The sequence below is a fragment of the Camelina sativa genome, chromosome 12 (assembly GCF_030686135.1).
Source record: "Camelina sativa cultivar CO46 ecotype springtype chromosome 12, ASM3068613v1".
NCBI lineage: Eukaryota > Viridiplantae > Streptophyta > Magnoliopsida > Brassicales > Brassicaceae > Camelina > Camelina sativa.
Genome location: NC_141891.1, coordinates 15,390,793 through 15,415,162, shown reverse-complemented (window position 1 = coordinate 15,415,162; position 24,370 = coordinate 15,390,793). Strand labels below are relative to the sequence as shown.

The window sequence follows — 24,370 nt, the reverse complement described above, 5'->3', positions numbered from 1 at the left end:
TTAATTGTTTGTGAAAGAATATTTAGATGTAGTTGACTGAAAATTGAATTTGATTCTAGTTGAAACGAAAGATATCGAATTTGATTTTATTTTGGTTATTTAGCTTTTTAATCGTTAACCAATAAAATTGAACCGGGAAATACTCCCTGAGTAGTCTAATTGAACAGTTTTTGGTAATTTAAACCGGTTTCCGAAATAAATATCGGCGTAGTGAGTGAAGTGTCGTCGACTATAGAATTCACAGTGGCGCGCTTTTGCCTTCATTTTCGGAACACTTGTACCGATTGCTCAATTTTCAAATTCTGATCTGTGGAGCGAATATGGAAGACGACGGGGGAGAGAGATCGAGCTTCGTCGCCGGCCTCATTGAGAACAGAGCCAAAGAGGTACGTACGGTTCGTCTATTTCGCTGTTTTGGCCGGACTATGGTCTTCCGATTTGGCTCCTTTATTTGTGTTCTCTTTGGGTCTCTATTTCGCGACGGCGATTTCTCGGATTAGCTTCTAAATTTGAATTTTTCTGATTAGGTCGGGATGGCTGCTTTTGACCTAAGATCGGCTTCACTGCATCTATCTCAGTATATAGAGACGAGCAGCTCATACCAAAACACGAAGACGCTATTGCGTTTCTATGATCCAACTGTGGTAATCGTTCCTCCCAACAAATTAGCAGCTGATGGCATGGTTGGTGTATCAGAACTGGTGGATCGATGTTATAGCACTGTTAGGAAGGTGAAAATTTCTGTTCCATGGATGATAAGTCTGTACAAATTGGGGGGAAAATAATGTATGTCTTTAGCTATATAGCCGATTCAATTGACTGTTACTATCTTGCCTTCTCGCAGGTTGTGCTTGCCCGTGGCTGTTTTGATGATACTAAGGTTGATTTAGGAACCTCTGATAGTACAAACATTCATTGATTCTTGTAGTCGTGTAGTTTTTAATTGGGTATGCATTTTTGGCCATATGTTTCAGGGTGCTGTATTAATACAAAACTTGGCTGCAGAAGAACCTTTGGCTCCTGGTTTAGACACTTACTATAAGCAGCATTATCTCTCATTGGCTGCTGCTGCAGCTACGATCAAATGGTGTCTACATCATGGCCTTTTGCTTCAGTGCAATATCAGTTTGCTGTTTTTGAAATACTGAGTTTGGTGTTTTGTGTCATGACTCATGAGCAGGATTGAGGCGGAAAAGGGTGTGATAATCACCAACCACTCACTGACTGTATGTGTTTGGTTATATACAATACTCGATTATCTGGTTGTAAAAGTTGTATATGCAGTAAATCCACAATTTCTTGCATAATGAATGAGTCATTGTTTCTGTATGGTTTCGGTATTACCTGTTTCTTCTTGGGTTCAACCTTCTCATTTGTGGATTCTGTTGCCTATGTCTAGGTAACTTTTAATGGATCGTTTGATCACATGAACATCGATGCAACTAGGTAGGATTACCCCGATATTGTTCATTTTCCTAGTCTATTAAATTATGGATAATTTTACTGTAAATCGTTCTGTTTCATTGTTTACTTGATTTGATTGTAGTGTTGAGAATCTGGAAATCATTGATCCATTTCATAACGCACTTTTGGGCACTAGCAACAAAAAGAGGAGTCTGTTCCAGATGCTCAAGACAACAAAAACAGTTGGCGGGTAACTGGAAACACACTTTTTAAGAGTTGAAATTACAAATTGTGTCTTGTGAAACATATTGTATATGAGTTTGGCATGTGAGACCTTTTTAACTCACTAGTCATTTTTATTTCATGCATGATATGTTGGTCAGGACTAGGCTTCTTCGAGCCAATTTGTTGCAGCCTCTGAAAGATATTGAAACTATTAACACTCGCCTGGATTGCCTGGTTAGTATAGCTATTATTAAGGTGTCATATATCTTTAAGGAACTTCTAAACACATATCATTCAATTTCCGTTTGGTGTTAAATAAGTTGACTGACAGAGCTTGATAATTGTGCAGCTAGCAGAAAACTTCCATTGTTTGATAATGCATTAATCGCAACGCAAAATTTCTCTTCTTGTAATTGCAGGATGAGTTGATGAGTAATGAACAACTATTCTTTGGGCTCTCACAGGTTTTACGTAAATTTCCTAAAGAGACTGGTTAGTAATTAAGAGAAAAAGTGGGAAGATCCTGACCTTTTCTCATTGCATCCAATGTATTGAGCTTGTTTCTTCTCTTAATAACATCATCTCAAAACAAATTTTCAGATCGAGTTCTTTGTCATTTCTGCTTCAAGCCAAAGAAAGTCACAGAAGCGGTCCTAGGTTTTGATAATACCAGAAAGAGCCAAAACATGATTTCAAGCATCATCTTACTTAAGACTGCATTGGATGCTTTGCCTCTACTTGCTAAGGTGTTTTTCTTTCTCATTTGTTGTTAGTTTGTTCTTACTTGATTTTGCAGCTATGTCTATGACCTATCCCTAACCTTAGTCACGCCATGTCTTAATGTAGGTTTTAAAGGACGCAAAGTGTTTTCTCCTTACCAATGTTTATAAGTCTGTGTGTGAAAATGATAAATATGCTTCCATCAGAAAAAAGTATGCCATTAGTGGATCTGGCTAGTAGATATTGACTATATACTTCGTTTCTGGAATTTTTTTCCATTTCCTCCTCAAAATTTCTAAAAACTAGAGTTTCGAAGTCACTAACTTCTTTATCCTCTTTTTGTTTCAGAATTGGGGAGGTTATTGATGATGATGTTCTCCATGCACGGGTTCCTTTTGTTGCCCGCACACAGCAGTGCTTTGCTTTAAAAGCCGGAATTGATGGATTTTTGGATATTGCAAGGAGAACCTTTTGTGATACTAGTGAAGGTGAACCAAGAATTATGCTTCTTTTTGTATTATCACTGATTTTTCCTTTGTTCTGCTAATCTATAATCTTGAAAACATTGTCAGCAATACATAATCTGGCGAGTAAGTATCGTGAGGAATTCAACTTGCCAAATCTAAAACTCCCTTTCAACAACAGGCAAGGCTTCTTTTTCAGAATTCCTCAGAAGGAAGTTCAGGGAAAACTTCCAAGCAAATTCACTCAGGTCAAAAACGCACTTTCGTTGAAAAATTAATGTTCTATCTATATATGTGGGGTTCCTGACTTAATTTTTCTTGTACGTGGTATGTTCCAGGTTGTAAAACATGGGAAAAATATACATTGTTCGAGTCTGGAACTGGCTTCTGTAAGTCAAATTATCAAAATTTCAGATGCATCGTTTCCTTGTGGCTTTATCAGTTTTAGCAGTTCAGGAAGTACTATAGTTCAGGCTCACATTACAGCTATCTATACAAAGTTTAATAGTTGATGCAAATGATAATAAATGAACAAAACTCCCCTTCCAAAGTTTTAATACACTGAAGACTTGAGACACCACGGATATATTTGATGAGAAGAATGAGCCCTCAAATCTAGGACAAGTAGAAGCTATGTTCATGATTTCAGGAACCTAGACCCAATGTTTCATTAATATCTACCGTACAATGATCTGTTGTGCAGTTGAATGTCAGGAATAAGTCTGCCGCTGGAGAGTGTTTCATTCGAACGGAAACATGCTTGGAAGGTTGATTAATTCACATTGCTCACAAGTCTCAACTATATGTAGTAACCCGATTTATTATAATCCTATCATGCTTGATTTTTTAAGGCTATTACACTAAACGTTCTCTGTATGTATGCAGCACTGATGGATGCGATAAGGGAAGATATCTCTGCCCTCACACTCCTAGCAGAAGTCTTATGTCTCCTAGATATGATTGTTAATTCATTTGCTCATACAATATCCACAAAGCCAGTGGATCGATACTCTAGACCTGAACTAACAGGTAGCTGACTTTCTCACTATCATTCCTTAAACACCTTAAGTTAAATAATTGATCAACGTTTTGTGTGGAATTTACTAACGTTTTGTTTGGCAGAAAGTGGCCCACTGGCAATTGATGCTGGAAGGCATCCCATCCTAGAAAGCATACACAACGACTTTGTTGTAAGTTGTTCGCGCTATTTCTCATGATTCTATCTATCATCCCTCAATTTATTCTAAGAATTTCATCTCGTCCAATTAATAAATTCCGCCAATGATTCATCAGACTATGAAGTAACTATATTTGATTTTGGGGGGCGTGCACGTTTTTTGTTTAAACACAAATTCTGTTTTGCAGTCTAATAGTATCTTCATGTCAGAAGCAACCAACATGTTGGTAGTTATGGGTCCAAACATGTAAGGGGAACTCTTACTTTAACTCCTCGAGTGCTTATCAATCGTTCAGCAACTCATCGACTCATGTTTGTCTTTGTATTCCATATTTCAAGGAGCGGAAAGAGCACATATCTCCAACAGGTGTGTCTAGTAGTCATTCTCGCTCAGATTGGCTGCTACGTCCCAGCTCGCTTTGCAACTATAAGGGTGGTTGACCGCATATTTACAAGAATGGGGACAATGGATAACCTTGAGTCGAACTCAAGCACGGTAATCCTTTAGACTCTGGCTCAGATTTCAATGTCTCTTAACGATTTGGCCTGTTGATAAATCCCAACAGTTTTGATATTACAAAGAGGAAAATACATATGGGAGATTTGATATCACAATTCTCATTCCTTACTTTCAATGTCACAGTTTATGACAGAGATGAGAGAGACCGCTTTCATAATGCAGAATGTCTCCAACAGGTAGCCTTGATGGAAGCAATCAATTCAAACGAACCTTCCCCTCAGTTTCATATCTTAGTACTGCCTCAAAATGTAGGAGTTTGATAGTCATGGATGAACTCGGGAGGGCGACTTCTTCCTCAGACGGGTTAGCAATGGCATGGAGCTGCTGCGAGTATCTCTTATCCCTGAAAGCGTAAGCCTTTAACTGAGTACTGCCAGAAAGCTACTTAATAAGTAAATGCAAATGTGTAATTTGTGGCTATAAACTTGCAGGTACATAGTATTTGCAACCCACATGGATAGTCTCGCTGAGCTAGCAACCATCTATCCAAATGTAAAGGTTCTTCACTTTTATGTAGACATCAGAGACAACCGCTTAGACTTCAAGGTTCTATCTGCCTTCCTCGCGTATGGGTTTGGGGTTTAGATACTGTTGCTGAATGTTACATTTTCTTATCAGTTTCACTTGCGAGATGGAACCCTACATGTTCCACACTATGGCCTTCTATTAGCCGAAGTGGCTGGTCTGCCTAATACAGTGATTGAAACAGCTAGGACCATAACCTCAAGAATCACAGACAAGGTATTACCCAAACAATTAAAACAGGCTAGCATAAACTATTAAGCTCTTTTGCCTTACTAGTTCTCATATATTAATGATGGTTGTGCAGGAAAATAAAAGAATAGAGCTAAATTGTGTGAAGCACCACGAAATACATAGGATCTACCGAGTTGCTCAAAGGTTGATATGCTTGAAATACTCTTCACAGACAGAAGACTCAATTCGTCAAACTCTCCAAAATCTAAGGGACAGTTTCATCGAACAAAGGCTCTAAGATAACAACTTGGAAATGCTAACAAGGAGGCGTCATTGTTGGAATTCACGTTGCAAATTAACCGTTACAAGTCTTCATGGGAACGAAACATCATACTTGTACAGCTATTTTCTGCTTGGTCAATTTTAAGAGATTGTTCGAAAAATTCCGGTTTATTTGCATCTTCAAGAATTAATGTAGGAGAACCTCTACACATGGGATATTGAGTAAAAACAAAATCACCATAAAAATTAACTTAAAAACTTGCTCTATGGTCAGAATTAAAGTTTTTAAGAACTCAACTTGAAACAAACTCTTGAATGTAATTCCAGAATTCCGAAACACAAATCCACACGGATGATATACCACTTAGAGCAAAACAAAACATAAAGTTCATCACCGGTAACGACGAAGAACCAAACTGTTGTTCTTCTTCCAGGTAGCCCTGCGAGAAGGACGGTTCTTGTGGTTGTTGTGACCCTTTCCACGAAGACCACGATTCTTCTTTCCTTCTGAGGTGAGCCCTCTGAGTTCTCTGTGCTTGTGCACGGGGTTGCAGATCCAGTTGATCCTTGGATCATTACGGACAGCATTGTGTGCGGGGTCTACAAGGATAATCTCGTAGTACTTGTAGGTAGAGTCCTGAGTAAAACAGAGACAGCCAAACAGTTAATCATACGAATATATTACACATGCCATATTCTGAATATACAAAACTCGAGTTTAATCTCGACCAACAATAGATATCATGTTATCAACCCAAAAATGCTATCAAGGATAGTTACTACAATAAAGAGTGAGGGTGTGATGCATACCTCATTGAGCCAGTAGGAGTTAACGACCCTAAGGCCACCCAATTTGCGACCAGCACGTTCTTCAGCAACAGATCTCTTACTACGCTGGAACTTGAGCTGTGTTACTCCCTGGTTGGTGGGTTTACCATACACAATACCCTTAGGCACTGGCCTCTTGCGACCACCACGTCTGACACGAACACGGTAGACAACAAATCCCTAATAGAGAGAACAAAAAAAAAGAAGTCAGAAACACACATTCAGCCGATAAAAAACTACATTGTCAGTCCAGGAATTAAAAAAATGTATCAATCTTAGACAGGAACAGAGTCCACAGAAGATAAAGAGCTGTTCCGTCAGAAGAATGAATCGATGTAGCTGGGTTCAGGAAGTATTCTATCATATTCGCGAAAGACAAAAAAATGCCTACGCATCAAGACACCGCTTAACCAGCAAATCAAAAGATAACAAAGGCTTGATTCAACATTTTTACCTAAAAACTACATACGATTTCTAACTTAATACAAACAAAATGAAGAGGAGAAGAAGGTAAGGAAGGACCTGCTTGGCCTTGTAGCCGAGACGACGAGCTTTGTCGGGACGAGTGGGACGAACAAGACGAACGATTGAAGGCTGCTGGCGATACTCCCAGCACCTAACCCTCTGCAGAAACCTCATCACATCCGACTGCTTCTTCCTCCATAGCTCCGACACGTATTTGTACGCACCTATCGTCAAAACAAACCCACATTTCGTAAAATTCATTTCCCTCACAGAAACATATATAAACACCAATGAACAATACAGAAAACAACATCAAAGAGAAAGAAAGAGCTGATGAGCTAAGAAACGTACCCATTGCGAATTCCGGCGTCGCAGTCACTTCTTCTTTCTGATTAGGTTTCCGCTTTAAATAGATGTCTCCATGGGAGCAGCTAGGGTTTCCATTAGATTGAGCAAAGCCCTTATTGGGCCTTTTATTTATTGGGTCTTTTATTTATTGGGCCTTTTCAATGACAGACATGAACTATAAAGGGCCCATGAGAAGTTAATATATAACAAAAAGCCAAAAAGAAAACGTAAGAGAATTAGGGTGATACGAATACGACAGTTCTCTTCTCAGATCAAACCCTAGAGGTTCGTTCGTATTCCTGTTCCATAACATCCATCGGTTTCTCCTGCATATACATATCAAAAGGCTCAAGATTTCTCAATTTTTCCCCTCAAGATCGTCTGCAATCTCACCGTGGTTTCAAATTCTATTTCCCTGCGTCGGTGGCTTTGAGAATTTCAAGAGATCTTCTGGATTGAAGCCATTCGTTAGAGTTGTTTGCGGCGGCCGGTTCAATTGAAGATTTCTACAGTGTAGCTGAGCGATTTATATTGGAATCGATTCAAACACGGGCGTTCTCGTTCCTCAACTTGTGGGAGATAGATTCTCGTTGATCTGATACCGTCTGGGAAGCGCGTGAGAGAGAGGTTTCGCTCCATCGAGTTTTGTTGAAGTCGAATCAGAGAAGTAAAGAATCATCATATTTATATTTTGAGTTTTTCTTGTTGTAGTTTATACATACTTGTTCTTGTTGGAAATCAAATTCTGGCCTTCATATTTTTTTTTTTTAATTAAGGAAGGGCTTTGATTAAGGGTTTTTTTTTCAAAAGAGTAGAGAGATTCTTGTGGGTGTGTTTATATAGATTTGTATTTTTGATTCTATTTTATCAGATTAAATCGAATGGCAATTTATTACAAGTTTAAGAGTGCGAGGGATTATGATACTATCCCCATGGATGGTCCTTTTATATCAGTTGGTTTTCTCAAAGAAAAAATTTACGAAACTAAGCATTTGGGAAGTGGTAAAGACCTTGACATTGTCATCTCTAACGCCCAAACTAACGAAGGTTTGTCTTCCTTCCTCCTTGTTGCTGTCTTCACATAGCTGCGTCTTAATCCTTAGTAGTAGATACGTGTCTTATGTTTTCTAATAACTATGTGAGAATCTGGTCTGGTCTTTATCAACATTTACTTGTCAAATTGTGTAGATTTAGAGCATCTGCTGGTTTGTTTGTTATCTTCTGTTGCACTGTGGTATTGTTTAGTTCTAATTGCTTTTAACATTTATTGTGACGTGCCTGCTACTTTCTTGTTATTTGAATCGTAAAATTAAAAAATCAAGGCTTTTGCATACTGTATTATCTTTGTGTTGAATGTGATTACTTCCTTCTGTGGTTAGACTGTTATCAGTTGGTTGTGGTTGTGAGTCATTATAAAGTGTTTTACATGTAAAAACTCCTAACTAGGATTCTCTGCTGAAATAGTTGCAATGTATGGCCTTTATATTTTTGTCTTTTCTGCAATTTCAGAATATCTAGATGAAGCAATGCTAATCCCAAAGAATACTTCTGTTCTAATTCGTCGGGTCCCTGGACGCCCTCGCATCAGAGTTATTACCATACCAGAGTAATTTCTGAGATCTATATCTTTAATATCTAATTTCTTAACTGCTCTTAGTTCAATCATAGTGGCTTTTTTCCCCTCAAATCTGTGAAAGATTTTTTCTAAAAAAAAACAGTATAAGCTGCGCATTGCATAATAATGATTTTCGTGAAGTTATACCGCACCCTTATGTGTAATGATGTAAATATCTACATTTTGCAGGCCGAGAGCTGAGAATAAAGTGGAAAACGTTCAGGCTGATACCAACAATTTTGTTACTGCTGATATACCTACAGTGAGTTGTGGCAAATTTTCTGGGTTTCTGTTGCATTGAATTCTATTACAAACGTATTAATTCACATTTTAATCTACGTTATAGGCTGAAGATGAATTTGATGAGTTTGGGACTGATTTGTATTCAATCCCTGATGCACCATCTATCCATTCTAGCCACGACCCTGCACCAGCTGATGATAAGGTAGATGAAGAAACCAAAATAAAGGCGTTAATTGACACTCCAGCATTAGACTGGCAGCAGTAAGTAGTCTTTCTTGAACTGATTGACTTGAGCATGTGGAATTAGATCTTTGCATACAGTTTGCATAACCTTCTTATTTTCTTTCATGTTACAGACCAGCTGCAGATGGTTATGGCCCAGGCAGAGGTTTTGGAAGGGGTATGGCTGTAAGGATGGGTGGACGCGGCTTTGGTAATTATATTTTTGCCATATGATTGAATTATATTCTTTAGTTCCCTCAGATTTATTTTGCTCAGGAACTGATTGTATTTGTATGTGTGCGAGTAGGAATGGAAAGAAAGACGGCGCCGCCACCAGGCTATACCTGCCATCGTTGCAATGTTCCTGGTATTTTTGATTATTTGTTGAATTTGGTTTCTATATTCTCTTTATTGCCTAGAGAAAACTGTCTTCTGAGCATCTTTTCCTGACTCAGGACATTTTATTCAACACTGCCCCACAAATGGCGATCCTAGCTATGATGTTAAGAGAGTTAAACCACCTACTGGTATCCCTAAGTCAATGCTGATGGCGACCCCAGATGGCTCTTATTCCTTGCCAAGTGGCGCAGTAGCAGTTTTGAAACCAAATGAGTACGTCATTGCTGAACTAAAATGGCGAAGTTGTTCCTCTTTACCATTATTCACATAATAAGTCATTCATAATGTTGATCAATATAAACAAATTCAGGGATGCGTTTGAGAAGGAAATGGAGGGATTGGCGGCATCAACAACACGTTCTGTTGGAGAATTTCCTCCTGAACTCAAATGTCCATTGTGCAAAGAAGTAATGAGAGATGCTGCACTGACGAGCAAATGCTGTTTCAAGAGTTACTGTGACAAGTGTAAGTTTCCTGCTCAAATCCCAATACAGTTGATGCTTTTTGCTGTTCCACAAAAGCCTTTTACTTTAATCATTATCAATTGCGGATCCTTGTTGTTTAACTTTAATTATCTACTATTCAGGTATCAGAGATCACATCATTACGAAGTCAAAATGTGTCTGTGGAGCAACTGATGTACTAGCTGATGATCTTCTACCAAACAAGACCCTAAGGGATACTATAAACCGTATGTTGGAGTCTGGTAACAGTAGTGCTGAAAACGCTGGCAGCATGTGTCAAGTCCAAGGTATTTCATTCACCATTTTTAGTCTTTTTTTTTTTTTGTTTGCACCATTATCAGTAAACTAAAGCGTATTAATTCTAGATATGGAGTCACAACGATGTCCACCTCCCAAGGTTATATCACCTACTACATCTGTTGCATCTGGAGACAAAATGAAACCAGCTCCTAGTAACAACAATGAGACTTCAACTCTAAAGCCGTCAGTCGAAATAGCGGAGATCACAAGTGCTCCTCGGGTGACTACAGAAGTGGTTAAAGTGGAAAAGCCAGATGATGCATCTGAAAACACTCAAGGATCCTTGAATGGCAAGGAAGCAGCAGTTCCACAGCTGAATACGCAGGCACCCAAGGAAGAAATACCACAGCAGGTTGCTTCTGGGGAGCAAGGTAATCCCTGGTTTTCATCCTACTAGCATAAAGAAGATAAACCATCACCTTTTGCACATTTATGTACATTAATGTTTGGCAATTAATATCATTAGTAAAGTAATGCATACTTTTTCTCTTCACCAGGAAAAAGAAAGAAAAAGAAACCTCGGGTGCCTGGAACTGGTAGGTCTTTTTCCTATTATGCTGAGTACTCTTTCTTCCCAGTCTATGCTAACTGTATGGAGAGGCTTAACGGATTGTTTGTCTTTGTGATCTGTTGCAGACATGCAGTGGAATCCCATGTCAATTCCAGCAGGCCCTGACTATATGATGCCCATGGGTCCAGGTCCTGGTAATCAGTACTTCAATGGTGTGCAACCCGGCTTCAACGGCGTGCAACCTGGGTTCGATGGCTTTCATCATGGTTTCAATGGGTTTCCAGGCCCTTTTCCTGGCTCGATGCCTCCTTTTGTTGGCTATGGATTAGGCCATCCTTTCGCTGCACAGGGCTTCGGGTTCCCTAATCTACCACCACCCCATAGGTACTGACTAACTGATACTTGCACTCTCATTTCAAAGTAGTTTGTGATTTTGTCTCTTTCATTGTAGTTATTAGTAAAGCTTATAATGACCAGGACATGTGACTTGAACAGGGACCTTTCTGAGATGGGGAATCGTATGAATCTCCAACGTCCTATTATGGGGAGAGAGGAATTTGAAGCTAAGAAAGCTGAGATGAAAAGAAAGCGTGAAAACGAGAGACGGTCAGAAGGGTAAACCACTGAGCAATCGCTAATTTCAGCCTTATGTAAGGCCTATGTATTACTGCAGGCTGCAGCATGTTTAACTTGATGTTTGTTTTTTGTGTGGTACAGAGGGAATGTCTACAGGGACGGTGAGAAGAACAGAATGATGAACAATAACTCGGCGGCCTCTTCCTCGCCCATGAAACCAAAAACTGTATGTATCATTTTGTTGTCTCATTACTCTCTCCCTCTCTCTCTCTCTCTCTCGGCCAACTGGTTTGGCTTTCAAGAGACCAACTTTTTCAACACTATCTTTCTCTCTTTTATCTCTTATTTTATCGCTCTCTGCATTTATCATTACGTCAAGGAAAATGGTTTGATTGCATAATTGCTAAATAGGCGTCTGTTTATATGATAGTTAATTTTGGTTTAGGGGTAAAACTCAAGATGCGAGACATTTAAAAGTAGATGCGCTAGAGGGCTAAATTGGATCTAAATGCAATAAAATGTATTGACTTGCTATAGAATGCATAAAAATGAATTCCAGTCGTCTCCTAGGCAGTTAGGTCACAAGTAAAGCACCACCGATCCCCCATAATTTGTTTGCCTATTCAAAGATATAAAATTGGTATGGGGAAAAAAAATGTTAAGTAGAGAGTTGTAGACTTGTAGGAAGAGGTTTTAAATTCGGGGTATTTAAATTAACGGGTTGATTTTATAGTTCTTTCCACATTCTTTGCGGGTTAGTCGGAGACATGGTCCCAAACTGACCATTAATAATGTTTAGCATTGCCGTGCGTCTAAAACATTTTTTTTTTAAATTCTTTGCATTATTTATTGTTTGTTATTTATTTATATGTAGTCTATATTTTAAAGAAAAAAATTGATATCCAAATCATAGTAAATGAACACACCTATATTTTTAAATTACATTTATATATATCAAAACAAAATAACAAGTTTGTGTAAGATCCATAGGTGTCAGGTTTTTAAAGTGATAAAGGGACGTTTACATGAAAAGTGAACTAATAAACCTTTGTTTGCTCACTGTTTACTTCGTGCTTAACTAAATTAACAAGCTAAATTAGAATTTAGATGAAAAATGAGTTTGGGCTTACTAAATGTATCTCTTGTTGGGCCCAAGACCCAAATTCCTCTTACTAAATGTAACTCTTATTGGGTCTTGGATGAACAGAAACAGGGACCTCCGCCACCGATTTCGCCTGATTACGACCGTCGCCGGCGATCGGAGAGATTGTCACCAGAGCGTCACTCATCTCGGAGGCAAAAATCTCCCTCTCGATCATCCAGCAGGAGATCTGAGCGCGATCACCACCATGACCGTCACCAAGACATCGATTCCGAACACGATCGCCGCCGTGACCGCCACAGAGAGACAGATCGCAAGCACCGTAAAAGATCCGAAAACCAATCATCGGAGCCAACTACAGCAGAGATCGATGATAACAACAAGTCCAGCGTATTCGCTCGCATAAACTTTCCAGAGGAGGCAGTCTCTAGGAAGCACCGAAAGACATCATCAAAGTCTTCTCCAGCACCTCAAGAGAGCTCGGTGGTTGCAGCGGTTTCATCGGGTCGTCGTCACAGTCGGAGGGAAAGAGAGTCGGCAGAACACGATTCGAGTGATGATGAAGACAGACATTTCAAGAGGAAGCCATCAAGGTACAAGCGATCTCCTTCGGTGGCATTTTCCGACGCCGGTGGTGATGATGAGCATTTCCGCCATTCCAAGCGGTCGAAAGTAGAGAGGTCGCGAGCTTGAAGATACAGAAGAATGCATAAAACGCCCTTCATCATCATATTCAACCGCAAGGAGACGAAGCCATGGGCTAGGACGATGACCAGCCAAAAACCAAAAACAAAGTTATTGGAGTAATCTGCTTTATTGCGTTAATTAAAGAAAAAGTCCTCTGTAATCGAATGTTTGTGTAATATATAAAGGGTTTCATTTCATTTTCAGTTTGTCACACTCTTCGTTTTTTATTTAAAACAGCTAATGTTTCATGTGACTTTTTTTTATTAATACATAAAACAAAATTTTAAACTTGTATTCGCATTTGTGCGGGATCATTATCTTACTTTTAATGTGAAATTTTCAGTTTTATTAATTCTTCTTTACATCATTTTTATTTTAACCAATATATTCAAAGACATGCATGCAAAAAAAAATCTATACCTTAAAAGATACAACAAATAGAACCCAAAACTATCAAGTTAAATATGCCAAATAAAAATTTGTTATACTACAAAGAATTTAATATATAAAATAAACCTAAATTATCAACGAGAATGTTAATTAAAAATACTTGTATTATATTCAGAATATAATATTTTATATATTGTAATTTTTATCTATATTATGTTTCTCCAATAATAACAAACCAAGTGCGACCAAAAGAATCAAATTCTAATAATCTGTAGTCAAATTATTTATGCAATAGTATATATATTTTTAGTTATAAGAGGATTTATGCATAACATAGTTAATATATAATTATATAATAATCAATATTAGAGGTTGTCATGTTCAGTTTTTGTTGTAACACTTTTTGTTACATAGCCATTAAAAGAGAGAAAAACATTGTAATTGTTGGTCATGCACAAGGCTTAATTTGGGTATTAATATACATAATACAAAGGATATAATAGATTGATGGTTTGGTTAGAGTGGTCATAGAGTGAATTATAGATTTTTTTTGGTTATTGCTACCAAATTCCCTATAGTCAATGGGGCATTCTCAAAAATACCCATTTTTCATACCTTTTTTTAAAAATACCCTTTTATGTTGACCATTTTTAAAACAACCCCTCTTTATATACAAAATGACCAAATTACCTTTTTTGAGTGACAGCAAGAATGTACAGTCATCAAAATCGAAAATATTTTCCCGCCAAAATCAGAAATTTTTCCCGTCATAAATTATTTTTTTCCCGCCAAAATCGAAAAAAATTTCCGCCAAAAATATTGAAATTTATACCTTATAAAAACAGTGTAAACGCTTTTAAAAACTTTTTAAAAGTGTTTACAATGTGTTTAAAAACCTTGTAAACGCTTTTAAAAACCTTGTAAATGCTTTTAAAAAAGATTCTAAAAGCGTTTACAAGGTGTTTAAAAACCTTTTAAAAACCTTATAAAAACGTTTACAAGGTTTTTAAAAAATTGTAAAAGCGTTTACAAGATGTTTAAAAACCTTTTAAAAATCTTTTTAAAAACCATTTGAAAACCTTTTAAAAACCTTTTAAAAATCTTGTAAAAGCGTTTACAAGGTGTTTAAAAACCTTTTAAAACTCTTGAAAAAATCTTGTAAAAGTCTTTACAAGGTGTTTATAAGGCTTTTATAAGGTAGAAACCTTATAAAACCTTTTAAAAACCTTGGAAATGTTTTTAGGCACGAAAAATTTGAGCGGGAAATTTTTTTTGAAAAGTTTTTGGCGGGAAAATTTTGTTTTTCTTTTTATTGATTAAAATATTTTTCATCTAAGGGTAAAATGGTCATTAAAACACAAAGGAGGGCAAAAATAAAAATGGCCAAAAAATGGTGTATTTTTGAAAAGGGTTATATCAAAAAGGGTATTTTTAACAAATTCTCATATTCAATTGTATTCAAAAAGTGGGTAAAATTCAAATCTTGTATTTAAAACATATATTATCATATTAAATCTTTTTAAATAATATAGGGATTATCCTACTATATTAACTGAGAGGTACAAATATGAAACTAAGCTTATAAAGTGTAAAAGATTACATTGTCATGTCATTGGTCTTAACGCAAATGTTTAATTTTTCAGTAAGGATAAAAATATAATTTTAATATTAGATTAACAAAAATAAATAAATAATTATTAATTTCCAAAAATAATATTTTCTCTCTCTAATTAATTATAGACAAAAATTACTAATCAATTAATCAATTAGATTTTTTTAAAGTAAGATTTTATCTTTAAGTATCCAATTTATTATTTTAATAACTGTATTTGTTAAGATTTAACTATATTTAAGTATCCATATTTTTTTTTTCATTTACAAATTGTTTTAAATTATCATATAATACATATGATAAATAAATATGTAGATTTTTTCTGCATATATTGTGATTTGAAATTTTTAAAACAAAGATATATTACTCAATCTATGAAGAAAAAAACATGTGTTTTAATGTTCCACATCGACAGGTTGGTAAAATTAAATTTATGTGGTTGATAAATTAATAAATTTTATTTTTTCACAATTAGAATATAATAATTAATATTTTTAAATATTTCACAAAATAATGATGCAAATATAACAAACAATTTAAAATGGTAATATACATCAAACAAATTAAAATACTATAATATTAGTATTAAAAAAGATATATGTAGATTTACCAAACAATTGCAATATTAAAAGTAAATACTGTCTCAAACAAAATAACTTAAGAAAAAAAAGTTTATAATTTTTGGAGAAAATGTTGATATGTGCTTTATAGCCAGAATAAAATTTTACGTTTAGAATCTTTTTTTTTTTGTAATTGGGCCACAACTGGCCGGCCCATTAGCCAAATTCCTACATTCGTAGGAGCCGGGACTCGATCCCGGGTGTGATGGTGTCTTCTACAAATGAACTTAACTCCTGCCACTGCACTAAAGTCACTTCACTACGTTTAGAATCTTATCTGTAAAATTTTACATTTATTTCAAAGTTTGTGTATGAGATTTGTATCTACCGTTGAATATTTCTAAAATATGTGTATAATTAGTCAATGATAGCATAATGATATTGTCAAATTTGCAATTTACATACACGACTATCTTTTCAGAGCTATTTGAGGCAATTTCTCATCTTTTTATATACGCACAAAAACACTCATCCATTCATTCTCTACATGTCCAATCTCGTCCAACGACATTACTTTTAAACTCAAAATATTGTGAGAAGACAGTAGACAAAAGTGAGTGCATGTTTCCAGCGAAGGGACAAAAGAAACCTGTCTATTTCACATTTCAGTAAGGATTAAAGAGGACACAATTACAACGTATGCAAGAAATATGAATAATCCCATTTGAACTAATAATCTTGGATTTTCTCTCATATTTGGGGACGTCACCGACCTGCAAAGCAAAAACCCCTAGTGAGTCCAGTTTGAATTGTTCTTCTTATACAAGAAACCATCGTTTTAACCCAAAGATGAGATTTCGATTCTTAACCTAGCAATTCGCTGTGAGAGTCGATGAAACGGTAAACTTTGGATGAAGACGATGCCCGGTCCCGTAAGAGTCGCTGTTACTACGTTATCACCCTTTTTGATTAAAAAAAAAGAAGATTTGTAAGTTTGACGAAAGGAAACAATCTTGATACATTTTGTTTGTAATGGATAAGGAAGATATGTAACATACCCCAAAGACTGCCCGTCTTACAGCTGTAGCATTGAATTTGATTTGGAAATTAATCGAGGGAGTGAGAGCGGCAATGCAAGAAACATCAATGGTGAGAACTTCTCCCACCTCCAGGTTTTTCTGTACAACTTATGAAGCAAAAGGAGTCGGATCAGTTTATATGGCCTAAAATGAAAGAGTATCATGTTGTGATAAACCTTTAGTTGCATACCAGAGCCACCAGCGATAATAAAAGCAAGACCCTGGCCAGAGAGCCTTTGTCTCAGAAACCCCTGCAACAATGATTCTGTGAGTTAAAGCCAGACATATATAAATTTTTACATACTCTAGTAGCATCTAAGTTTAGAATGAACAGTGTCAAAAGCCAATGGAATGTATTGTTCTCCTTACCTCAGCCCCAGCTGCAGCAATGTTTCTTGCCCTTTGTCTTTGGTAAACAGAGTTTACAACCTTCACATCATGGACAGAACAGAGAAACGCATCTGGCTACATAACACAAAAAAGAAAAGGTCATATCATTGACTGTGGAGGAAAACGCTGAGAAGTAAGCATCTACAAAAACTGACGGTTTTCGTTAATGAGCTCTACCTGGCAAAGGATGTCGCCACCAAACATTGCCAAATCAATCTTCAAAGAAAGATAAGAACGAGATAACGAGTTACATTAAGCATGACATTTAATAATAAGGAGAAAAAAATGATGGCAAGAGCAAGAATCACTAACTGGGAGAATCCTAGCCAAAGAAGGTGCAGCGATACCGACAAATCCATCGTTTTGCCCAGTGTTGCGAAGAACAATACTGCTAACACTCTTGCCTAAAATCCACTGTACAACTCCAACTTCTTGTTCAGGGGTATAAGTATTGTCCATCTCAATGGACCCAGACATGTAGCACATTGAACCTACAGCACCATACCTAGTAATCAGTGACCATATACAATCTAACCAAACCGATCTAACAAAACTGAATGAGCAATTAGGATGATTAAGTTCCAAAGACATAAAAGATTGAATAGACTGGAAATTACCAGGCTTAGCAATGACCTTCTCCTGTGGTTTTAACATGATCTGTCGAGAAACAATCAAATGGTTAAAAGAGCTTGAGGATTATGACACAGGTCCACAAAATGCGCAGACTAGAAACCTACCTGAACAACCTGTGCTTCACCACCCATAATTTGGAAAGGTGTGATCGTATCTTCCTGACTCTGCATCACATGAGCACTTGTGAGGTTATACTCTTTACAGACAGATTCAAGAGATCAATTCTCTCCCAGGAAACATCTTATTAGATTTATCACAAAACGTATTCATGGAAACTAAATTAGATTGGATCGTGCGCCTAACAGTTATAAGTACATCACAGTCCTCAACACCTACACGAAAGGATCCTAAAATACTCGCGAAAGAAACACATTTGAACACTAGCCTTCTCTCGACAGTAGTGTATGTAGCAAAAACACGAATCTTAGAGGCGTGAAGAGAACCTGATAGACATAAGGCTGAAATGGAGTAGAGAAAAACGGAGCAGCCATGGCGGTGAAAACCGCTGAAAGATCTCACTCCGAATTCAAAATTCAACAGAACCTCTCCAAACCAATTCGATTCGAAAACGTTCCGCGTCGATGATCAGACCGCAGATCCAAATATCAAATAACACTGAAGAAAACTTCTGAATTTTCTTAAAAGTCCGGTCGAAATGTTCGCGGTGGATGTGACCGACGGGCGCCCGATTAAAATTCAATTCGCTTAAATCGGCCTTTACTCACTGGAGAAGCTGCACGTGGAATCTTCTTACGTGGGCAGATCTCATTGGTCATAAATTACACATCGACGTAAGTTTTAAATCCGGTTTAATATGATTACGATGTCTCTCAAGTCAACCAAATCCGGTTAAAATCCATTGGTACAAATTACAAATCTTGTCGAAACTACAAGGATTCTACATATATAAAAAAACTTTAGAGTCAGACACTAATCAATCACCACCAACCGCACCCATCCCACGCAAACCACTCTTCACTCTCTACCATCCTTGTCTAGGCTCTCAGGCACGATCCATTCGTTGTGTAAGTTATCAGAAAGGAACCACAAGTAGTCTATTAATAAGAAACTACTGTGTAGATAGTTTCCTAAATAACTTAACAACACAAAACAATCCAAAAGCCTGTTTTCATCTCTACACAAAGATCCGCAAAAACTTAACCAAAATCACTCCACATTGGCTAATCCAGCAGATGAATCCAACCTTAGAAACAAGGATCATAGAAATCACAGTCTGAGTTTCAACTACTACACGCATTGTATTTCCTCATCATCTCTACACTATCAGCTATTGTAGACCCTGCAGTACCAACGAAACCCAGTGAAGCACAGCTGCAAACAGCTTCCTCTACGTAAAGCTGCACATTGGATACTTCATGAGGAGAACAGTGTTTCTGCATCTTTTTGATACTATCAAGACTCATCGGAATAGACCCAAATTTCTGGCCGTGACTCGCAGAACCAAGCTCATGCTCCGTTCGCACTAAGAGTTCATCTTGTTCCCCTATAAAGTGGAGCTTGAAATTTGTAGAGTTCTTAGACAAATCACCCAAGTAAGTTCCGGTCCAGTTACCTTCAGGAAGGTCAGTCATTACAAACACATGAATTAGACCAGGATTCTTTAACCTCAAAGATTCCAACTTCTGGTATAACCCCGTAAACGTGCTCTCCCGATGATTCTTGAACTGACCATCTAGTAATCTAAGCTGTGCACAAACAAACGGTGCCTTTATGGTTTCTGATACAAATTTCTTCCCAGCGCTCATAACCTCTCGAACAAAAGGAAGGAAATCAACCTTCTCAACCAAAGACTTTATCTTTGAAGATTTACGGATATCGACATAGAGCTCCGAGCCTTTGTATGGAGCCGTAAAGAGGCTCCCAAATGCAAGAACAGCAGCAGACTCAGCTTCTGTACCATGTCCAAGAGCCTTATACACATTTCGACGCCTTCTCACATAAGATAATTTCTTTTTCTTCTTGAGCTTCTCATCAGGCTGAAACGCATCTAATCTTCCATCAGCATCTCCGTTCTTAAACGTCCAAACCGTGGTTCTACAATCTTCATCCACACCATACAAACACTTATCTACATTACCACGACCTCCAGATAACAAATAGCCACACTGTCTCAGTGATTCATAACCTTGAGATTGTTCAGCTAATTCATCAGAGCATAGAGTCTCCAAGTTAACACCACACAGTAGTGATGCAAAGTACCTAAGATCAATCACTCGAACAGCCGAAGAAGACACCAGCGACGAAATGTCTACAATATCAGCCATTGAAACATACCTGTAAACACCACCAAGATTGATAAAATAACTAAAACCCATTACGAAAAAAGTGATTTTGTAAATGAAACAAACAAATGATTTTGTAACCTGTTAGTCCTAAGAAGCTCAATTGAATGATTCCAAACAGAGAGACGTATCTCGCTAGGGTTCAAAACCCTAAATTTAGGACAGCTGCCGAGAGCGACGGCGTGATGATCGAGAATCGGAGGAACAATGAGGGTCCGATTAAGAATTCCCGCCATAAGAAGCGCGTTCTTAAATTCGGAGAGCTGATTACTGAATCCACTGTGAGGAGAGTAGAATAGAAACTTCTGACCTAGAAGAGTTCGGGTTAGTGTCTCGGATCTGCACTGAGGGAATTGAACGGATCCAGAAAAGGCGGAGATCGAGAACAGGGACTTGGGCATCTCGGAGTAAGTGATGAAGAAGAAGACGACTATGAAGAAGAAAACAAAAAGGGTAACGGAGCAAAGAAAAATGGCGGGTTTGTTGGTTTGCTTCTTCCTGTTTGGCCATGGCTTCGGGCTTGGTCTACTGGGATTGAACAAGTTGTTCATGTTTTTTTTTTTTGTGCTCTTGAGGTTTTTGAGACGCCATGCCATCATTGCGTCTCTACTTATTTTACTCGTGTGTAGACGCCTAGACGGTGTTAAAAACGGTGCGTATCATTATTTTAAAACCGGTTGGTTTGCTTATAAAAACGTCAGATTAGATTTCTTCTTACCAAAAACCGGTTTAAACACATTGGTCCAAATTACAAATCAGTGGACGAAACTAACAAGGAACCTCTTCAGTCCAAATTACAAATTACAAATTACAAATCAGTAGACGAAATTAGTCCAAATTACAAATCAGTAGACGAAATTAGTACAAATTACAAATTACAAATCAGTCTCTCTCTTGCTATAAATCTCACTTGGTTTAATTCCTCTTCGTTCATATTCGTTGGAGCAACCTGTCCGGCATAATGATCAAAATTGGAGATATTTTGAATGGTTATCAGTCTTTTGTTGGCAAAATCAAGATTCTGGATATTACTCTCCTACCAACTAAACCAAACCAAACCAAGATTAGTATTATTAGCAAAACAAGTAAAGTTAAAATGTTTTGAATCACAAGAATGAATGAAAAATCACAAAAAATAATATTTTGCTAATAATATTAATTTTGGTTTGGTTTGATTTGTAGGAGAATAATATTCAGAATCTTGAGTTTGTCATCAACAGACTAACAACCATCTAAAATATCACCAATCCTGATTATTATGCCGGACAGATTCCTCCACAGAATATGAACAAAGAGGAATTGAACCAAGTGAGATTTGTAGCAAGAGAGGGATTCGATGTTTCAAAGATAGGATCCCATTAATTTTAAACTCCATTAACACCGTGAGACATCTTTTTTATTATTATTTTTTTTGTTTAGACACTTTTAACTCTAATAATTTTGACTTTAATTTCATTCTTTTATTGTGTGTATTTGTAATTGAATAATATGCATCACCTTCAGGCTGCCATCAACGAACTCAATCAAATCAATGCTGCTATTACCAATCTGGCGCCACCTAATAATGTGTAGCATCAGCTGAAAATAAGATTACTCATCTTTATTTGTTTTTTTTGTTAGTTCTTGTTCGTTTATTCATTTGGATGGACCATCTGAATGAACCATTCAAATGTTGTTCGTTTTTATAAAAAAACGAACATCATCCAGAATCATTCACATGAATTATCTGAATGAGTTTTAAAATTTTAGGCAAAAATTTGAAACTCATTTGGATGATTCTAATTAAACCATTTGGATGGAGATGGTTCATCCAAAAAGAACAGGGGAATCATTGAAGGACTATCCAAATAAACTACTTTTTGTCTTGTTTGTTGGATCATTTGACATTGAGATGAATCATTTAGATGTATCATTTAAAAAGATCATTTAGATGGAAATGCTAGATGATGAAACGAACATGGCCTTAGTATAAAAAACATTTTGGCTAGCTTTTGTTTGTCTTTGTCTTTTGTTTGTTTATTTGTTTGCTTGCTTGATGTGGATTAATGATGGACCTGGTATGGTTAATTAATGAAAATAGATCTGAGATGGAAGCATTTATTTATTTTATTCATCTAATAATGTAATTTAATCTAATAGTAATTTACAAAATTTTATAACCTCTATTTGTTTGATTTTCATAACACACTACTACTATATACATAACAACAACACACCAAATTGCCGACAAAAGAAAAAAACTAATGAAAAATTTATCAAAACCCAAACATATAGGCTCAAACTGAAAATTAACAAAAGTTTTATAAAAAAGTCGTCCACGTGAATTCATGGGTCTGTAATATTTTAGGGTTGTGATTTGCTATGATATTTGTTAACCTTTGAATTCGATTATGTATTGCTTTCTCATCTAACATAGATATATGGAAGATATAAGAAAAAACGAGGTGTTGGATTTCTTCAAGAAAGCGTATGAGTTGGTGGATGATCCATCAAAAAAACTCTCTAATCTCGTGGTTGCCGAACGGTATCTTTTTCCTAGTTTTATTCCGCTGGAATGTTCCTTCTGACCAAACGTCTACAAATCACCACCTTTGCAAGATTTCAAGCATATGTAAGTAAAACTAGTTTTTTTTTTTGTTATACATCATCAGTTTTGTAGTACATCATTGACCAGTTCAGTGAATGAAGAAAGAAAAATGCAATTTTATATTTTGTTCTTAATTACTTATTAGAGATTTAGAGAGATTGTTATCTCATCTGGACAAGAATTGGAATTCACGTGCACTGATTTTGTGAGAGGCAAGCCTAATCTTTTGGACAAGATTACAGATCGCTATGTGGCAAAGTTGAAAAAATATAATGATAGGAAATATAGGGTACTCAAGATGGCTACCAACCGGGAAAAGTATGAATCCGAATACAGGATAGTTACTCCACTAATGTAGTGAAAAAACTGACCGTGCCTTAATTCAATGAAGCCATCTACTGATGCCATTGCTACCTCTCTCAATTGGTTCAGTTCCTGCTCCGCCATTCTTGCCAAAAATCACAACCTTCATTAAAAAAAAACAAGTTGTGTGACTAATTATTATTTTATTTTTAGTAGAAATCGTTCTACATCATTCAAACATAAATATATGATTCTTTTTTATTTTTATTTGAATTTATATTTAAATTATCTTGAATTATTCTATAATACATTTAGTTAATAAAAATTTGTGATTTTTTCCTGCATATGATGTAATACAAAATTTTTAAAACGGACATATATTACTCAATAGATAAATAAAAAATACGGATACAATATCCCACATTGTCTAAAAGAATTGAGCAATGGTTCATAGTCATACTATAAAAGAAACCAAAATGATTCCGAATACAAATGAGTAGAAAACTTGATTTATGAGGCATTCATACTTTAAAACCTTTTAATTGGTTTATTCCGGTTTATTATTTTAAAAATTTTTAAAAGGTTAAATATGATAAATATTATACTGTAGATACACAATAAATATTAAAAATTAAGATGATATAGTGTGAGTTAAAATATCTCGGGACGGGGTTATAGAACAGGACGGGTTTTATCGATATTTATATAAATTAAAAAATATCATTAATTCGGTGTAACAGTGGTAAAACATCATTTCATTATTTTGTTAACACTGTCGGTATCAGAGAATAGACATATCTAATTAAATTGATTAAATAAATATTATATAAAAAATAAATTATATTGCGATATTATATAGTTTATTTAATAATTATTATATAACTATAACATATATAACCAACAAATACAACTTATAATTTAAATATTTTTGTTATAAATAATTTTGCCCTGCGGTGTACCGCGGGTCCTAATCTAGTATGAAACATAATCTAAGTCTATGTTTGATGCTAATCTCATTAAACATAGAAATCGAGTCTAACGTTTAATCTATACTAAGTTTAAGTTGACTAGTTCAAATCATTTATGCTCAATAAAATTTCTGTTTCTTTCCATTTGTGAAATTATATGCATCTGTAGGCACTATGCAGTACATAGGCTACAAAACAAAACTATCAAGAAAATATAAACACATCATGTTGAATGTTGGTGAAAAAAGAACACCTTAGTGTTTAGAAAACAGTATATTAACTCTCATAAAATATACA

The 24,370-nt window shown here is 36.2% G+C and overlaps 5 protein-coding genes across 6 annotated transcripts; 2 read left to right on the top strand and 3 right to left on the bottom strand.

The window, feature by feature from the left end:
• Positions 1–206: 206 nt before the first annotated feature.
• Positions 207–5,746, top strand: LOC104731834 (DNA mismatch repair protein MSH4). Of its 2 annotated transcripts, none has more exons than XM_010451323.3 (24): positions 207–386; positions 528–731; positions 845–880; positions 975–1,087; positions 1,181–1,226; positions 1,400–1,446; positions 1,547–1,654; positions 1,788–1,863; positions 2,049–2,121; positions 2,230–2,375; positions 2,476–2,561; positions 2,698–2,837; positions 2,922–3,061; positions 3,152–3,202; positions 3,517–3,580; positions 3,699–3,842; positions 3,936–4,003; positions 4,179–4,237; positions 4,330–4,486; positions 4,634–4,686; positions 4,763–4,861; positions 4,942–5,056; positions 5,129–5,251; positions 5,340–5,746. In XM_010451323.3, exons 1-24 carry the CDS (start codon positions 321–323, stop codon positions 5,502–5,504), a joined length of 2,379 nt encoding a protein of 792 aa, XP_010449625.2. In that variant the 5' UTR covers positions 207–320; the 3' UTR covers positions 5,505–5,746. The 2 variants fall into 2 exon arrangements, 1 of the variants encoding a protein (XP_010449625.2); XR_015573834.1 differs by having other exon boundaries at positions 213–386; positions 3,517–3,618.
• On the bottom strand, positions 5,707–7,388 carry LOC104731835 (large ribosomal subunit protein eL15z). Its single transcript, XM_010451324.3, has 4 exons — positions 7,133–7,388; positions 6,839–7,005; positions 6,299–6,496; positions 5,707–6,125 (listed from the first exon to the last, which is right to left on the bottom strand). Exons 1-4 carry the CDS (start codon positions 7,134–7,136, stop codon positions 5,880–5,882), a joined length of 615 nt encoding a protein of 204 aa, XP_010449626.1. The 5' UTR covers positions 7,137–7,388; the 3' UTR covers positions 5,707–5,879.
• Positions 7,359–13,538, top strand: LOC104731833 (E3 ubiquitin ligase PARAQUAT TOLERANCE 3). The gene is made up of 16 exons (XM_010451320.3): positions 7,359–7,796; positions 8,001–8,176; positions 8,639–8,735; positions 8,934–9,006; positions 9,091–9,248; positions 9,344–9,420; positions 9,517–9,576; positions 9,665–9,821; positions 9,919–10,073; positions 10,195–10,359; positions 10,438–10,743; positions 10,870–10,908; positions 11,009–11,267; positions 11,379–11,498; positions 11,601–11,685; positions 12,667–13,538. The coding sequence occupies exons 2-16, from the start codon at positions 8,011–8,013 to the stop codon at positions 13,252–13,254; spliced, it is 2,505 nt and encodes an 834-aa protein (XP_010449622.1). The 5' UTR covers positions 7,359–7,796; positions 8,001–8,010; the 3' UTR covers positions 13,255–13,538.
• Positions 13,539–16,315: 2,777 nt separating this feature from the next.
• LOC104731832 (uncharacterized) lies at positions 16,316–18,705 on the bottom strand. The gene is made up of 10 exons (XM_010451318.2): positions 18,356–18,705; positions 18,017–18,076; positions 17,897–17,936; positions 17,592–17,770; positions 17,457–17,495; positions 17,259–17,354; positions 17,080–17,140; positions 16,869–16,996; positions 16,680–16,771; positions 16,316–16,583 (listed from the first exon to the last, which is right to left on the bottom strand). The coding sequence occupies exons 1-10, from the start codon at positions 18,401–18,403 to the stop codon at positions 16,469–16,471; spliced, it is 858 nt and encodes a 285-aa protein (XP_010449620.2). The 5' UTR covers positions 18,404–18,705; the 3' UTR covers positions 16,316–16,468.
• A 1-nt stretch (position 18,706) lies between these two features.
• Positions 18,707–20,848, bottom strand: LOC104731831 (O-fucosyltransferase 30). Its single transcript, XM_010451317.3, has 2 exons — positions 20,297–20,848; positions 18,707–20,207 (listed from the first exon to the last, which is right to left on the bottom strand). The coding sequence occupies exons 1-2, from the start codon at positions 20,812–20,814 to the stop codon at positions 19,154–19,156; spliced, it is 1,572 nt and encodes a 523-aa protein (XP_010449619.3). The 5' UTR covers positions 20,815–20,848; the 3' UTR covers positions 18,707–19,153.
• Positions 20,849–24,370: the final 3,522 nt, after the last annotated feature.